At 57.6% G+C, this 17,092-nt stretch overlaps 1 protein-coding gene across 6 annotated transcripts in view; it reads left to right on the top strand.

Annotated features, from left to right (window-relative positions):
- The window catches only part of PLB1 (phospholipase B1), a 118,163-nt gene that overhangs the window by 60,510 nt on the left and 40,561 nt on the right, over positions 1–17,092 (top strand). For 5 of the 6 annotated variants that reach the window (XR_016228122.1, XM_089324486.1, XM_089324490.1 and 2 more), the window contains 12 exon segments: positions 2,396–2,504; positions 4,417–4,468; positions 5,670–5,750; positions 7,140–7,205; positions 7,387–7,487; positions 10,584–10,665; positions 13,745–13,849; positions 13,966–14,061; positions 14,242–14,313; positions 15,257–15,295; positions 15,834–15,894; positions 16,834–16,892. Coding sequence is in view for 5 of the 6 variants with exons in the window: in XM_089324486.1 (XP_089180612.1) it covers positions 2,396–2,504; positions 4,417–4,468; positions 5,670–5,750; positions 7,140–7,205; positions 7,387–7,487; positions 10,584–10,665; positions 13,745–13,849; positions 13,966–14,061; positions 14,242–14,313; positions 15,257–15,295; positions 15,834–15,894; positions 16,834–16,892 (923 nt within the window). In the remaining variant the exon portion in view is untranslated. 6 annotated transcript variants of the gene reach the window in all.

The following is a 17,092-nucleotide window of genomic DNA, read 5'->3' as shown; positions in this document are numbered from 1 at the left end:
TCTCCACGACCTGGGGTTATTAATGTCTCCTTAGATTTGCTACCGAAAACAGAAGTGGCAAAAGGAAAAAAAGAAAAAGTTGTGTTTCAAAGAATGCTCGCAAGGAAGTGAAGACGACCCAAAGGGTGGGAGAAGACACTTGCCAGTGTTTACATAATGAAAAACTTGAATCTAGAAATTAGAAAGAACTTCTACAACTCAATAATTAAAACCAAAACTGGACAAAGGATGTGAATAGTCATTTCTCCAACGAAGATAAACAAATGGCCCATAAGAAAAAATGCTCAACCTCAGTAGCTCTCGGTGCCGATCAGAACCACAGTGAGATACCGCCGTCACCCTCAGGATGATGAGGTCGTAGCGTTGGTGAGGCTGTGGGGAACTGAGCCCTGCTCTGAGGCCGCTGGGGGTGGAATGTGAATGCTGCACTTCTTTTGAGCAAGAGGCCTGTCATGTCCTCAAAAAGTTAAATAGAGTTGCCATACGATACAGATACAGAAATTCCACCTTTTAAAAAATTTTAATTTTTTTTTATTTGAAAGGCAGAGTTCCAGAGGGAGAAGGAGGGAGGAAGGGAGGTGTCTTCCATCACCTGGTTCACTCCCCCAAATGGTCACTATGGCTGGCAGGGGCTGGGCAAAGCTGAAGCCAGGAACTTCCTCCATGCCTCCCATGTGGGTGCAGGGGCCCAAGCACCCTGATTTCCCAGGTGCATTAGCAGGGAGCTGGATGGGAAATGGAGCATCTGGGACTCAAACCGCGGTCCCTATGGGATGCCAGCCATCGCAAGTGGCAGCTTAACCTGCTACACCACAGTGCCAGCCCCAGCAATTCCATTCTTAAGACTATATACAGGCCGGCGCCGCGGCTCACTAGGCTAATCCTCCGCCTAGCGGCGCCGGCACACCGGGTTCTAGTCCCGGTCGGGGCGCCGGATTCTGTCCCGGTTGCCCCTCTTCCAGGCCAGCCCTCTGCTGTGGCCAGGGAGTGCAGTGGAGGATGGCCCAGGTGCTTGGGCCCTGCACCCCATGGGAGACCAGGAAAAGCACCTGGCTCCTGGCTCCTGCCATCGGATCAGCGCGGTGCGCCGGCCGCAGCGCACCGACCGCGGCGGCCATTGGAGGGTGAACCAACGGCAAAGGAAGACCTTTCTCTCTGTCTCTCTCTCTCACTGTCCACTCTGCCTGTCCAAAAAAAAAAAAAAAAAAAAAAAAAAAAAAAAAAAAAAAAGACTATATACAAGGCCGGCGCCGCGGCTTACTAGGCTAATCCTCCACCTTGCAGCGCCGGCACCCCGGGTTCTAGTCCCGGTCGGGGCGCCGGATTCTGTCCCGGTTGCCCCTCTTCCAGGCCAGCTCTCTGCTGTGGCCAGGGAGTGCAGTGGAGGATGGCCCAAGTCCTTGGGCCCTGCACCCCATGGGAGACCAGGAGAAGCACCTGGCTCCTGCCATCGGATCAGCGCGGTGTGCCGGCCGCAGCACGCTGGCCGCGGCGGCCATTGGAGGGTGAACCAACGGCAAAGGAAGACCTTTCTCTCTGTCTCTCTCTCTCACTGTCCACTCTGCCTATCAAAAAAAAAAAAAAGGCTATATACAAGAAAAATCCACATAAATATTTGTACGCAAATGTTCACTGCAGTATTACTTACCATAGACAAAAAGTGGAAACAGCCCCAATGCAACAGCTGAAGAGTGGATACATGAAGTATGGTAAAGCCACACGCTGGAATACTATTCAGCGAGGAAAAGGGGGAAGTTCTAACGCACGTCACCACGTGGGTGAATGTGGGAGGCTAAGTGAAAGAAGCCAGGCACAAAAGTGTTGCATGATTTCACTTACGTGAGGTGTCTGGAACACGGAAGCCTACAGAGACGGAGCTGTGCTTGTGGGGTGGGAATGGCTGAGGGGCACAGGCACTGTCTGTGGGGCCGGGCGAATGTTTCAGAGTCGATTGTGGTGAGAGTCGCCTCAAGCCATGAACACACCTGTACCTTGGCGACTTGTGTGGTATGTGAATTATCTGTCAAGAGAGCAGAATGGAAAAATAAGTACAAAGGCACTTCAAAAAGTTCATGGAAAGTGGAATTCAAAGCTAAGTTTTTTTTAGTGCAAAAAAACTTGTAGTTTTTCTCGTAATGTGCATTTCCATGAACATTTTGAAGACTGCTTGTATATTTGGAAAAAAGGAAAATGCAGGAGAAACACTTCACTCATTGAGTAGCTGGTGCATGCTGCACCTGTGGCCAAGCTTCAGCCTGCTTCAACCTCCTGCATCTGGGCTGGGGGTGAGGGAGTGGGGGAGGGGCGACTTTGCTTCCCCCGGCCCCCTTTGGTCCCCTAAACATCACTAGTCACTCGGGGTGGTCACGAAGTATCTCCCTTTTTGTCTCGCTAGACATCCTCCGGGAATTCAACCCTTCCCTGCAGGGCTTCTCCGTCGGCACCGGGAGAGAGACCACTTCCCAAGCCTTCTTCAACCAGGCAGTGGCGGGCGCCCGAGCCGAGTGAGTAGAGGAGGGTCTGGCCCAGGCCGGGGTTCGTGGCTGAAGCTTGGCCTGGGCTCTGTTGCGGGTGTCCTTTGTCGACCTGTTCCCGCTCAGGCAGAAACTAGTCACAGCGATGCTGGACGGGCGCTTTGAGAGAGTCCTGGGAGTCCTGTGTGGATCTCACACCCACGGGAGACAGGGGCTGGGCGAGGGGCCCCCGGATGCCTGCTGTTGTCCCACGGTGCCGCCTCCCTCGAGTGGCCTTCCCAGCCCTTGGGCTCTGTAGTCTTCCAGAGCCTCGAGTCCTGGTTATGTGTCCCAGCTTCCCCCTTAGCTCTCTCCCATTGGGTGGCTGGGAGGTACAGACACCGTGGTAGGTGTAAGCTCAGGGGAGCTTTAAAGAAAACACACATGTGGGGTCCAGATGGGGGTCTCTGTGGTCCACTGCAGTGAGCATGGAGACCACCATGTCTCCGTCCATACGCCCCGATTGGCTGCTCCCCGGGAGTGGGCTGGTCAGTGTGGTTCAGTAGCACCGTGGTTTTGCCTTTTCCACGTGTGCACTGGCTGACTGTGTGCTTGGAGAGGCGTCGTAGGCATGACCAGGTCAGGGGACAGCTAGAATGAAGGTGGAGAATTGAAAGCATAAAAGTGACCTGAAGTGTGTGATCTGGCCCCAGATTTCTGTCTCTGCTTTGCCCAAGGCCTGGACGCCCTGTGACACGAGGGATCCCAGCACAATCCAGGGGATGGGGTAGGGGGGTGCCATGGATAACGATTCCCATGTCACGGATGACAGAGCTGCAGGGCCTGGGCAAGAGCAGCGGCTTGACCACACAGCCTGCGCCCACTGTGCCCTGAGCGCTTTCTTCCAAGCCAGGTCTCCGCTCCTCTCACAGGGCAGCAGGGTGCAGTGTTCATGCATCACCCTGAGATGGATACAGCCGAGGGCCGGGGACGCTCCTGCCCTGACAGCTGCAGGTTTGCAGATGAGAAAACCGGCTCAGGGCAGGGAAGAGCCTTCCCCACAGCCCCCACCCAGGAGAGCTTGTCCCGGCTGGGTGCATGATGACTACAACAGGCCAGCGGGAGTGACAGTGCAGAGGGGAAGAGGGTGACAGCTACGATTTCCTGCTGGACACTGGGGCAGGGGCTTCACTGATGGTGATGGAGGAGGTGACGGTACACTCAGTGGCTGTAACTTGTCGTGGGCCATGCCCTGTTCTAAGTTCTCAGTGTGGCTCCTTGGTTAAGTCCTCCCACAGCTGCATGAAGAAGGCGCTGCTCCCTGTCCCCACTACACAGAGGGAAAGACGAGGTTTGCAGGGTGAAGTGCTTGGCTGAGGTCCCAGAGCCGAGTGGGAGGAGCAGGGGTGCAGTGTAGCCCCAGGGGTGCTCTGCCCACCTTGGTCTCTGCTCCCAGTGGCCCTCTGAGATGGGGGTGTATCTATTTTGCAGGGCTTTTAAACTAAGAAGTTACTTCATGTTCCCACAATTAAGCAGAGGCCATAAATGTCAGCCCAGGTGCCTCTGACTCAACCAGGTCACCTTGACAGTGAGGAGGCTGAGACGGGCGTACGCTTAGCCCCCCAGGACGCGGACACTCACAGGCAGGCAACCCTCTGTCTGCCCCGCACAGCCCGCCCCAGGACAGAAAGAGAAGTCCATCACCAGACACGCACCTTGGAGGACAGTCAGCCTGTGGGGCATCCCCTTGGGTGGACAGGCTCTGCCCTTCCCACGCGCCACCCCTCTCCCCACCCTTGCACCCAGCGGAGCCTGAACAGGGCAGGGGGTCTGGGCCAGCGCCGTGAGCCCGGCTTTCCTGCAGGAGGCCCACCCTGGGCCTTGCCCTGTTGTGATTCTGATTCCCGTTCCAAGTTTGCCCATCCTGACTCCTCACACAACTCCCTCCTGTGTGTTCCCACAGTGGGTTAATTCCCCAGGCCCAGCGGCTGGTGGCCCTGATGAAGAATGACACGGTGAGTGCCAGGGTGGGGGCGGGGGCTCAGGCACAGGAAGTGGGCAAGAGAGATCCAGACACAGAGGAGGCCGCTGGGGGGAGGGTGAGTGGTGGGTGGGTGCCTGGCCTGAAGCTCCGCCCCTCTGAACAGGGGCTTCCCATCCATCTGCTCATTCCTATCGTCCTGTCAGTCAGCTGTCAAATTCCACTTCTATCCCAAGTCCGGCCTGGGGCTGGGAACGCAGTCAGTCTGGGACAGTAGGGTCTGGGGGAAGGAGCGGGCCACCTGCTGGGGACAAGTGTGTGCAGATGGCTGAGCCTCCTTCTGAAAGACGAAGGTGAGGGTGTTTGTGGAGCTGTTTCCGGGTGGATAATAGCCAAGAGGGTGATTTGGAGTTGTTGTTTTATGTATAATTTAACAGACTCCAAAGTCGGTTATCGGGCGGGTGTTTAAGGTGTTTTTGCACTGAACAGCGAACTTTTCTGGATTTTTCCCCCACATTTCTCTTTCCACTCCCTTTTGAAAGCACAGGTCAGAGAAGCAAAGCTCCGTAGGCCTGGGACAATTTGAAAGGCTGTGAGGGCTCCAGGTGTCCTGGGGCCACAGTTTATGTGTGTGGCCGCCCCCTCCCCCCAGCCACACGACCCCAAATGCCGGGGGGTCTCCCAGTCCCTCTTGGAGAAGGCAGTCCTGCCAGAGCCTGAGCTGACGGCTGCCACTGGCTCTAACCAGCCTCAGCAGCTCAGTTTGTTTGTGTGCAGCTTTGACTTGTGCAGCGATGTTGGTTTGGAGAACTCCTGCTTGATGAGAGACAATCTTTTCTCCCTTAACTTGAAATTCAAATTCCAGATTTCTAGAAGATCCTAGAACAAACGTTCCTTTCCCACAACCAGGGCCAGCTTCCCTAGTCCCCGCCTACTGTCTTGCAATGCTAGACACAGATGTAGGACCAAAGCTCAGAATTCTGTGCCTGCTACCCCAGGACACATGAAAAGTGTGAGCTGTGGTTGACTGTGTGTGGACACAGCTGCGTGGGAATCCAGTGACCCCACCCCAGAGAAGAGCGCCATATAGCACCTGGTACTCAGGACCCCAGAACCAAAGCAGAAAACGCAGACACCTGCTAGGATGTGCGGGGACCCAGCCCTTCGCTCGACACTGTTTTCGTGGACTTGACCCTGAGACAGGCACTTACTTGTTTCTTTCCTGTTCGTTCCAGAGGATAAATTTTCAGGAGGATTGGAAGATAATAACCGTGTTTATTGGAGGCAACGACCTCTGTGATTTCTGCAATGACCCGGTACGTCCCCCGGGTCCATCGCCCCAGACCCACCCCAGGGGAAGGATTTTTCCATGGCTGCTGGGACCCAGCCTGGGAGTAACCTGAGACCAAGAGCACGTTCAGTGCTGGGGGACATGAACAGGACAAGCAGGACTGATCCCGCATTTCCTACGAAGGGAGCCTGATCGTATCGTTCTGGAAGCCAAGCTAGCATCCCAGGGACCTGGAAGAGTCTCTCCTTTCTCCAGGATTCGCTGGCCTTTGCAGGCCCACCTTTGTGGGGTGACTCGTGGGGAAAGTGGATTTCCTGTGATGGCATTTAGGCCAGGTTCAGAACCGCGTCCGTGGGCTGAGGGGAAGCATAAGTTCAAGGCTGCTGCTCTGTGGGGGCTGTGCTTCTCCAGAACCCCCGAGTCTCTGAGCTGAAAGAAGACCCCACAGGCCATGCTGCCTCGTATCCAACCCAGATGCAGGCTCTGTCCTAAAGGAACGCCCCCCCCCCCACCCCTCCCACCCACCCAGACACAGATGCTGCAGCGTGGGCCGGGCTCCAGGGCTGCCCCAGGAAGCCAGCCTGAAGTCAGAGTCACTGTGCAGCCGGGTGCAGCCGGCTGGGGGCGGGGGCGGAGCGGGAGACTTCCTACCTGTGGCTAGAACACCAGTGCCTTCTTCAGGAGGAGGGGGCCCGCAGAGTGAGGGGCAGGAAGTGACCTTGCTGGAGTTGTGACCTGTCCCCAGGCCCCTTCATGGCCTGCCCAAGGTCGGGCTCCTGGAGCTAGGATGGGAAGGACCCACAGGAGGCCTCGGGACCGCTGGGAGCAGGCGAGGGGCTGGGGCCGTGGCCCTCCCCCTCCTCCCCCCAGTGACGCCACACTGCTCATTGTTGTAGAGCAGGGATCTGGGTTCCATTTCAGAGAAAGAGTCTCCTGGCTTCACACACAAAAAAAACTTTAAAAACCAAAAATATTATCTGGAGGAATAACTGAGGATGTGCTTACTCTTGGGGTGCAGTTGGGCTTCACAAGACGCTCCTCCCCCCACTGCATTACCTCCTTGAGGGGGTTGGGGGAGGTGTGGCGCCCCAGACAGTTCAGGCCGCAAGCAGGATCTACGAGGCCCTGGGAGCAGAGACGATAAAGTTGCAGGAGAGCTTAGCCACATCTGCTCCAGCCCCCAGCGTTAGAGGGTGTGGCAGTGGGAGGCATGCATCTGGCTGCTCCCCAGTAGACCCAGGGTACAGCAAGCATATTTTCCTGAGAGTCACAGCTGTGAAAAGCCCAGGGGATGCATCTGGGACCCCAGGTCAAGCCTATCTCGTATCACCCGCTCTGACCTGGAGGGAACACAGCTGGGTATGCAGCGATGGCGGCAGTGAGTGGTGCTCTAGAGATGGCCTTCTCCCTGCAGGTGCGCTACTCCCCCCAGAACTTCACGGACAACATCGGGACGGCCCTGGACATCCTCCACGCTGAGGTACGCCGGCTCCTCCAGCTCTCACCCTGGTGGGGCACCTTCACTGGCTCCTGAGCAACTCGAACACACAGGTGTCGGGGGGTGGGGGGGGGGAGGGGAGGGGAGGAGAGAGCAGTGAAGCAGGTGCCTGGGGCCAGCTGGGGGACCCTGAGTAGAAGCCCCAGACCCGGCCTTTCCGCAGATTCCCCGGGCCTTTGTGAACCTGGTGAAGGTGCTTGAGATCTCCAAGCTGAGAGAGCTGTACCAGGAGACTAAAGTGAGCTGCCCCAGGATGATCCTCAGGTGAGATGGAAACTGCCCCCCACAGCCCCCCGTTCCTAGAAGAAGGAAACCAGAGAGTAGGGCCATGAGGAGCACTGGGAGTCCCCCCACCCCATTTTATAGCCTGAAAAGGTCTAAAGGGGGACATCCCAGGGTTTCCACCCCAGTGTGGACCTCCGCTGCTCCCCCCTGGCATGCCGCTGTTGCCATGGCAGCCATGGGATGCCTTCAGTCCTCCAGGAGGGAAGAGGATGGCTCATGGGTTGCTCAGGGCTGGCGCCACGGCTCACTTGGCTAATCCTCCGCCTGCGGCACAGGCACCCCTGGTTCTAGTCCCAGCTGGGGCACCAGTTCTGTTCCGGTTGCTCCTCTTCCAGTTCAGCTCTCTGCTGTGGCCTGGAAAGGCAATGGAGGATGGCCCAAGTGCTTGAACCCTGCACCCCCATGGGAGACCAGGAGGAGGCACCTGGCTCCTGACTTCAGATCGGCGCAATGTGCTGGCCGTAGCGGCCATCTGGGGGGTGAACCAACAGAAAAAGGAAGACCTGTCTCTCTGTCTCTCACTGTCTAACTCTGCCTGTCTAAAAAAAAAAAAGGAGGGGGTTGCTCAGGCCACCACAGAGACATCCTGGACAGCTGCCAGAGTGTCCCCACCCCTGCCTGGAGGCCCCGCTTGGCATGGGGGCTCCAGGCTGCACATTCACAAATCTAGGGCCACTGTCACCTGCTAGAGGGAGAGAGGGCCAAATCAGGGATGGCAGAGTCCAGAGGACAGAGGACCCTGGTCCCGAGAAGGCCCCAAGAGGTGGCTTCATCCCTCAGAGCCCCTCTGCTATGTCCCATCTCACAGCTGCCCCCCCGCCCCCACCCCAGGCTGTGGCTCTGAACGGCCCCTCCATAGCCCTGAGCACATCATGGGGTCATTACGTGCTGCTGCCCATCTCGCCCTCCGGTGAGCACTGAGCCACGGCCGGCACAGCGCAGGGACTCAGCAGCTGTCTGCAGAATTACTGACTGAATAACTCATGCTCTGGGAAATTAAGGGGTACACTGGCTGCTCCCCGTGAAGATCCATGCCCAAGGTTTCCTGGGGGAGGGGTCCAGACTGCCCAGGTGCCCTGGAGAAGGCCTTGGGGTGCTGTGAGCAGACAGGATGGCTGCGGGTGACAGGTGTCTGTCAACACAGCCGCTGTCGGCTGTGCTATTTTTCAACCGCTGACTTGCCCCCGGCCCCCACCTTCTCCAGGTCCTGGGCCGTACAGGCTGCAGCAGCTCAGAGCCCCTCTCCAAAAAGGCTTTGCTGCTGACCACAGCAGGGGTTCTTAGACCTTTAATGTGGAAGCGGCAGAGGAGGTCTATGCCAGGTCCGTTCACGGATCTGAAGTGGCCAAGTGCCCGAACGTCAGGGTCACCCTGCCCTGCCCCACTGTGCTGCTCTGCGCTCCCCGCCTTTCCTTCCCTCCCTCTCCACAGCAGTGCTGAGTCCCCGCTGAGCCGTCCACTGTTATCCGCTCACCCCCGTGCCCGAAGCCCGGATTTGCCAGATGTCCAGCCTGCTCAGAGCCACAGGCTGTGCAGGAGCAGGTTCGGGCGCTGGCTCCACACTCAGCCTCCATGTGGCCTTGAGAAGGTGCCTCAGTGTTCTCATCTATAAAATGGAGGTCGTAGGCCAGCGCCGCAGCTCACTAGGCTAATCCTCCGCCTTGCGGCGCCGGCACACCGGGTTCTAGTCCTGGTCGGGGCGCCGGATTCTGTCCCGGTTGCCCCTCTTCCAGGCCAGCTCTCTGCTGTGGCCAGGGAGTGCAGTGGAGGATGGCCCAAGTGCTTGGGCCCTGCACCCCATGGGAGACCAGGAAAAGCACCTGGCTCCTGCCATTGGATCAGCGTGGTACGCCTGCCACAGCGCCGGCCGCGACGGCCACTGGAGGGTGAACCAATGGCAAAAAAAGGAAGACCTTTCTCTCTGTCTCTCTCTCTCACTGTCCACTCTGCCTGTCAAAAAATAAATAAATAAATAAAATGGAGGTCGTGATGGCACAGCTTCTGGACTGGCCGGGAGGGCCCCACAGGTTAACACCTGGAAAGCCCTCGTCCCGGCACTCAGCACAGGTAACATTAATGCCATTTGCGGCATGGTGGTTGTGGTTATGATTTAGAAGGAGCCGTACTCCACCTGCACCGCTCTGCCTTCCAACAACCTCAGGCTACTGCTCAGTAAGCCCCTCCTGCAGATGCCCATTTCATTCCCAAGTGCAAATCCGGGCCTACGACCTTGTCTCAGTTTCATTTGGTGCAGTGAACTGGTTAGCCAGCCAGGTCCTCCATTAGCACAGATCTTAGTTTATTAAGATTTATTTATTAGGGCCAGTACTGTTGCATAGCAGGTAAAGCCACTGCCTACAGTACCAGCATCCCATGTGGGTACCAGTTCAAGTCCTGGCTGCTCCACTTCCAATCCTGCTCCCTGTTACTACTCCTGGGAAAGCAGTGGAAAATAGGCCAAGTGCTTGGTCCTCTGCACCCATGTGGGAGACCCAGAAGAAGCTCCTGGCTTTGGACTGCCCCAGCTCCAGCCATTGTGGCCATCTGGGGAGTGAACCAGCAAATGGAAGACCTCTCTTTCTGCCTCTGCCTCTCAAATAAATAAATCTTTAAAAAAATCTTAAAATCTTTAAAAAATTAAAGATTTATTTATTTGAAAGGCAGAGTGATAGAGTAAGAGAGAAGGAGGAGAGACTGTCCATCTGCTGGTTCACTTCCCAAATGACCCCAACAGCAGGGGCTGGATGAGGCTGAAGCCAGGAGCCTGGAACCTCATCAAGGGTCTCCCATCTAGGCACAGGGGCCCAAACACTTGGGCCATCTTCCACTGCCTTCCCAGGAGCAGTAGCAGGGAGCAGGATGGGAAGTGGAGCTGCCGGGACTCAAAGCCACGCTCTGATGTGGGATGCTGACGGGCAGGTGGCAGCCTAACCCGCTGCACTGCCACACTGGCCCCAGCGCAGATTCGGGGTCCCTCCGAGTTAGAAGGGCCAGATCCCGAGGCCAAAGCCAAAGCCTCTGCCCTGCTCGCTCAGGAGGGGACTTGGGGCGGGGGCTGCCCGGTGTCGTCCACAGGTCTCTGTGTCCCTGTGTCCTGAAGTTCGATGACAACTCCACAGAAATTGCCTCCCTCATCGAAACGATCAAGGAGTATCAGGTGAGCCGGCCTGTGCTCTGCGACCACACGGGGCTGCTGTCTGGAGTGATTGCCCTGTGTGCAGACTGAGGCAGTTCTGACCCCCACTGGGCAGGCAATCAGCACTGAATAGTTTGCCAGTTTAAAAAAAAAAAAAGTTGGCTTTTAATTTATTCTCATTTTATTTAAACATCACAGAGAAAGAGAGAGCTTTCATCTCTGGTCCACATCCCAGGCATGGACCAGGCTGAAGCCAAGAGCCCTGAACTCAATGCAGCTCTGCCACATGGGTACCAGGGACCCAAGTACTTGGACCATCACCCACTGCCTCCCAACAGGAAGCTGGATCAGAAGCAGAGTAGCTCAGGTTCTAGCAGGCACCCTGACGTGGAAAGCAGGCATCCCAAGTGGCTCAGCCACTGTGCCAAAGGCCCACCCCTAGGTTGCCAATTTAAAGACACCCCAAGGAAGCAGCAAGGGGTGTGGCTTCATGTAGCTGAATTAAGCTACAAAGTCCCTGAACCCCTCACCTACTCTCAGTTCCTGGCCTTTACACAGAAGCAAATGCCACCTACAGTGCTGGGATCCATACGGGCATCAGTTTGAGTCCTGGCTGCTCTACTTCCAATCCAGCTCCCTGGTAATGCACCTGGGAAAGCAGCAGAGGATAGACCAAGTCCTTGGGCCCCTGCACCCACATGGGAGACCCAAAAGAAGATCCTGGCTCCAGCCTGGCCCAGCCCTGGCCTTTGGCCATGTCTATCATGGCAAGAAGCTTCATGGTGGCTGTGTCTAGAACGAGTGCACACCTCCCGTGTGACCTTGGGCCATGAGACTTGTCAGAGCTCCCAACTCCTGGGTGAGAAACAGAGGCTGAGGCTCCCTCCCTTACTTGTGTTCCTCCACCCTCCCTGCCCGTGGCAACAGGTGTCACAGGGCGCAGGAGGAGAAAGAACATGAGCAGTGGGCCTCTCTTTCACAGGCTGCTCATTTTAGTCCTTTCTCCGTCAAGCCTCAGCTGCCTCCCTCAGCCCTCTCTAGTGTCCCCCATCCCGAGGACAATGGTAGCCTTCCTTCCAGCATGGGCTGTGGATGCCAGCAGCGTGAATGCGCCTTTGAAGGGCTGCAGAACCACTTCCTGCAGACTCTGTGGGGGCAGCCGTGCCTGCCGGGCATGTCAGGGGCTCAGAGTGAGGCCGCTGCATTTGGCAGACCCTATCGCCACCGCCTGTCCCCTAGAGGGCTCCCCCTCTGCACCTCTGTCCTGAGCAGGCACCAGTGGCTGCAGTGCGTCTGTGCACGCCCCGCCCCAGGACAGGGAAGGCACGGAGGGTATGGCCAAGAGAGCAGCCCTATTTCCCAGAGGGTTCTTGGGTACAACAACGAAAGCTCCGGCACTCTTGGGCTAATCTAAGCAGACTTAAGATATCTTGAAGTGGGATTTCTGGTAGAGCTGAGGTCAGAGGCCAAGCCACCAGGGTTCATGGCGTTCTGTGGGCCATGCCCTAAGGATCAGTTAATACCAGGCTGCAGACCAAGTCCAGGCAAGCCATCACAGACACTGCCGTCACACTGCGGCTGGGAGCTGGTGTTCTGCACTGAGACTGTCACTCAGTCAGGGACCCTCCCTTAGCAGCAAACGAGCCGGGGGTGGAGCCTCCGTCCTCCTCAGCTTCTCCCGTGGAAAGCAGGCTGCTCCCCATACATAGGGCGACTTCAAACAGGAAGTGGATCCAGGGGCTGAGGAGCCAAAGAGAAGGAAGCCACAGTCCACCTCCATGTTCACGGATGCAAGCATCCATAGGTCAGGAACACGCAGGAAGAAAGGGTGCACCTGTAGTGAGCGCGTGCAGACTTCCCGCACACTGCAGTACCACGTCTGCCTCGGTGGCGTTTGCACCGTGCTGGGCATTGTAGGTGGTGGCGAGGTGGCTGCAAGTGTCCAGGAGGTGCGTAAAGGTTCTGTGCAGGTGCCATGCCATCTTGTGTCAGGGACTCGAGCACCCACAGACCCTGGTGTGCACAGGGGATCCTGGCACCAACCCCCAAGTGCCTTTGTGGACTGCTGTAGACACACCAGCCATTCCCAGACCCAATCTCGCTCACCACGGAGGCCCCGATCCGGTGTCCTGGAGGCACTCCCTCGTTCATGGCCGTGTGAGGCCATCATGTCCCCCAATGAATCATCTGCTTCCTGCAAAAGCCATGGCTCCCCTCGCTCTCCCAGAGGTGGCTCCGACCGTTCATAACTGTAGTCATTAATGTAGAACTTACCACGAGCCAGCAGCTTCACTTGCCACTCCTCTCAACTGTGTGTGGTTCCACCGCGAGCCCTCCTGGCTGCTCCCCCCTCCATCCCAAGGTAACTGAGAGCATTGGAAGGGGCTGGCGACATGACGCAGGCCCTGCCCAGAGAGAGCCACTGCTTGCTGGCAGTCACACAGCGAGCTAATAGTGTTGTGCCTTCCTCTCCTCTTTGAAGAGGCCCTGGCCTCCCTGCCCCCATGCCTTGCTCAGGCCTCTGTCTGTGCCTGGAGGAGACCGGCGAGGACAGCCGCACACAAGGCATCCCAGGTGGAAGGGCTCTCTTTCTGGCTGACCCCAGGAAGAGCCAGGGTCTGTGTCTCTGCACTGACCCCATTAATGCTCCCCGATGGGTACACCTGACTTCCCTTTGTAGCCAGAGAGCTGGCCCCAAGTGCTCGAGACCCTGCTGAGTGGTGAAGTGGTCTGGCCTGGTCAGAGTGGGCACCAGATCCGGAGGAACTGGTTTTTCTGGAAATGACCATGGCAGAAGCTGTGATGGCCATGGCTCCGTTACCCTGGGGTCAAGCTGACAGGGTCAGGTGTTTCCTTCCCTCTGTGGCAGCCTGGGTCAAGCATGAGTGGTTGCAGCAGAGGTTGGGGCCAGCTGTTGAGACTGCGGCTGACCTGAGAAGTGACAGCTGGCTCCTGGCAAGCTGCAATTTTGCTGAAGGCCGAGTTCACTCAGCAGTCAGACCCCGCTTGCTCCCGTGCCCGAGCATGGGAAGGAACTTGGACTGCGCAGGTGCAGAGAGGACCAGGTCCACCTGACGCCTGTGCCCTTGTCCTCTCGCAGGAGAGGACCCAGCAGCTGATTGACAGCGGGCGATACGACACGAGGGACGACTTCACGGTGGTTTTGCAGCCGTTCTTTGAAAAAGTGAACATGCCAAAGACCCAGGTGAGGAGAGCAAGCGGCTGGCGGCGGGTGGAGGGCTGGTGCCGGCAGCGTGCCGCTGTTTCGGGGTGTGCGTGCGAGCGCCGTCCCTCTAACTGGGCATGCTGGTCTCTGGCTAGGACGGGCTACCCGACAACTCTTTCTTCGCGCCCGACTGCTTCCACTTCAGCAGCAAGGCCCACGCGCGCGCAGCCAGCGCCCTCTGGAACAACATGGTGAGAGGCTGGGATGGGAGAACCACCCTCCTCCTGGTGGCAAGAGATGCGCAAGGACCTCAAGGCCACCCCAGGGCTGTGGGATGCCCCCGGAGTCCTGGTCCTGCCCTCCCTTTCCCCCCAACCTTTCCATCCTGCCCACTGCCACTTTACTCCCTGTCCTCCTGCTTCTTGGCTTAGCTGGAACCTGTTGGCCAGAAGACAACACACAATGATTTTGAAGAAGCAGTCAACATTACGTGTCCAAACCAGGTAGGGTGTAAAGGCCGCCCTTGCAACGCCTCTGTCTAAAGCCCTGTGACTCAGGCTCCGCCCCTCAGTAGGCATCTCGATTCATTTCACCCTAGACCACCTGCCCGCCCCATTCCATACGCCAGGTTAACCACATAACCATCGGGCAGGCTTACAGAACAGTGACCCCCAGTGACCCAAGGCCCTGGCACACTTGCCCATCGCTGTGGCAGGAAGCCCTGACAGGTCTTTCAAGCCAACAAGAGAAGCACGGTGCCCGCCTCCAGCTCTCGGGGTGGAGGGAACCCGAGGGCAGATGGGGCGGGCGGAGACTGTCTTCACGTAGCTGCAGCCTCCTGAGTGAGGGACTGAGACCAAGGATGGTGTCGAGTTGGGTGGAGGATGCTGTGGCAAACCGGAAGCTGGAGTGAGGGAAGTAGGCGTTTACCAGGAAGGCAAAGCTGGGCAAGACCTTGTTTTAACTCACAGCTGCTGCCATTGTCCCTGAACTGAAGGGAGCCACTGTGCAGGCTTACAAGGGGCAGGACCAAAACAGTCTGACTTCTCGCCCGGGCAGGGAAGGCGCTCGGGGAGCTGCAGGGGGTGGGCGTGGGTGGCAGAGGAGCCTAGGGGTGCAGACATGGCTCTTCCTAGTGAGAAGAGGTAAACCGTCGAGAGGGGCTGGAGTGGCGAGAGAGGCCACATGGCCTTCCGCGGCCAGCAGAGTGGGCAGTGGGGGAGGACGTGTGCACTCCTGGGAGCCCCTTCAGGGTTGATCCTGCGTTCTGGTGCTGGGTTTGGGTTGCAGCCAAGGCCCAGGTACTCCTGGGAGGGAGGGGCTGGGCTAGGGAGGGAGGAGCAGGAGAGGCCAGAGGTGCAGGTGCCCAGGTGGGTACCTGTTGGGGGTTGGCCCACACAGAAGCGAGCTAACGTTGCTGCCATTGCTCATGCCATCTTCTCCCAGGTCTGGCCGTTTCTGAGTACCTACAAGAACAGCGTGCAGGTATCTGCCAATTGCTTCCTTTTGGCTCACCAGGTGGTGTGTGTGTCGGGGGGGTGACTTCTGGGCTGGGATTGGCCTGGTGGGCAAGCGTTCTGGATGGACAGCCTAGGGGGTTCACGCTCTTATTAAGATCATTGGCCTGTCCACACCTTCAGGCGAGGCAGCTGGCAGAGGAAACCACATGGCTAGCAGCTGGCCGTGCACCCCTCCATCCCGTGGCATCACACAGCTCTGTGTAGACTTAATATCCTCATGAGGCTGGAGCAGAGTTGGGGCGGGATGGGCACAGGTTGGGGCCACTTTATTGACCCCCTAGTCCAGTATTGGATGGAGGAGGGATCTGTGTGAAATGAACAGACCTCACCCCTGGCTGATACAACCATCCGGGAAGCCACCCTCAAATGCCCTCTAGGGGCCCCGCCCCAGGGAGAACCCAGGAACCCATGTTTCTCAAAGCTCCCCGGTGAGTCTGGTGCCCAGCCAGCTTCTTGGGCCCCTTTCAGCCCTGAGACCTTGGGATTCATTCTATGTCCTTTAGGGTTTTGGGACCTGGCTGCCGTGCAGAGACAGATCCCCATCTGCCTCGCCCCCCACCTCAGGTAAGCCCCCAGCCCAAGACCCCACAACAAGGACTTCTGTGCTAGGGAGTACCCTGCCAGGACTTTTCAGGCCAACAGCACACCACGGTTTTGACCACTGCTTCTTCCTCTCTTGGGCTCTGACCCACCCTGGCTCCTGGTGATGTCAGGCCCAGCAGGTCCCATGGCATCTGGGCCCAGGAGCTGTTTGCTTCAGGACCTCCTGCTTCAGTGTCTAGAGGGGGCCCAAGGGAAGGCACCTGTGGGCTCCTGCGTGGGTGGCACAGCCCTTGGTGCAGGGAGCCCAGAGGTGGGCAGTAGGCCAGGGGATCCCCAGGAGGCTATTCCTGGGTGTGTATGTGGGGGAGGGGGGGTTCTGTTGGCCCCGGGCTCTACAATCTCTGTAGAAGGGCCTAGAAGTTTTCCTGGGATCTTCAGACGAGACCTGGGGGGCAGGGAAAAACACAGAATTACTTCTCAGACCTTGGAAGAAATCCAGCCCCCAGCTCTTAGCGGGCTGAGCGTCAGGCCCTGCACCTCATCCCAGATGGCCCCAGCCATGGCACCTTGGGTGACTGCTGTGCTAGACTGACAGGATCCCCCTACCCTCTCTCCATTTCCTCCTGCTCCTCCTCCTCTCCCTGTAAGTCCGGGACTGCCGTCCGTGCCTCTGATGGGGAAAGTGTCTTCACGCAAGCAATTTCGCCAAGTTCATGGACAATGCAAACACTAGGAAGGGATCTCACAATTTGTTTACCATCGAAATAAACACATCTCTTCTGTTTGTGCGTTTGTTAAAGTCTCCTCGTATAACCTGTGTCCCTGTGGCACTGTGCACTCCCAGTCCTGCATGGCCCAAACACACATGCATGTTAATTCTGGTCTCACTGGAAGCAAGAAACGCTAGATTCTGCCGGCCGCTCCCTGCCCCTGACTCGAGCACGTCCGCTTGTCTTCTAGTGCACGCCCTGAGACCCGCAGATATCCAAGTTGTGGCTGCTCTGGGAGATTCTCTAACTGTAAGGACCCCTGGGCCCCGGGTGGGTTGGGCACAGCCGGGCTAATTCCTATCCTGACCGCGGGCCTGCACCCCTGTCCTCGTGTTCTCTCGCCCCTCTATCCTAGCTCCCCGACCCAAGAGCACGGCAATGATTTGGTTTTGCGGCACATTCTCAAGCAGGTGTGTGCCAACGAGCTCTTTTCCCAGAGCAAACTGAAC

The sequence above is a fragment of the Oryctolagus cuniculus genome, chromosome 2 (genome assembly GCF_051225735.1).
Source record: "Oryctolagus cuniculus isolate XC-2025 breed Fujian yellow rabbit chromosome 2, ASM5122573v1, whole genome shotgun sequence".
Taxonomy (NCBI): Eukaryota; Metazoa; Chordata; class Mammalia; order Lagomorpha; family Leporidae; genus Oryctolagus; species Oryctolagus cuniculus.
Note: the sequence above shows the minus strand (reverse complement) of the source record. Positions and strands in the feature narration are given on the sequence as shown.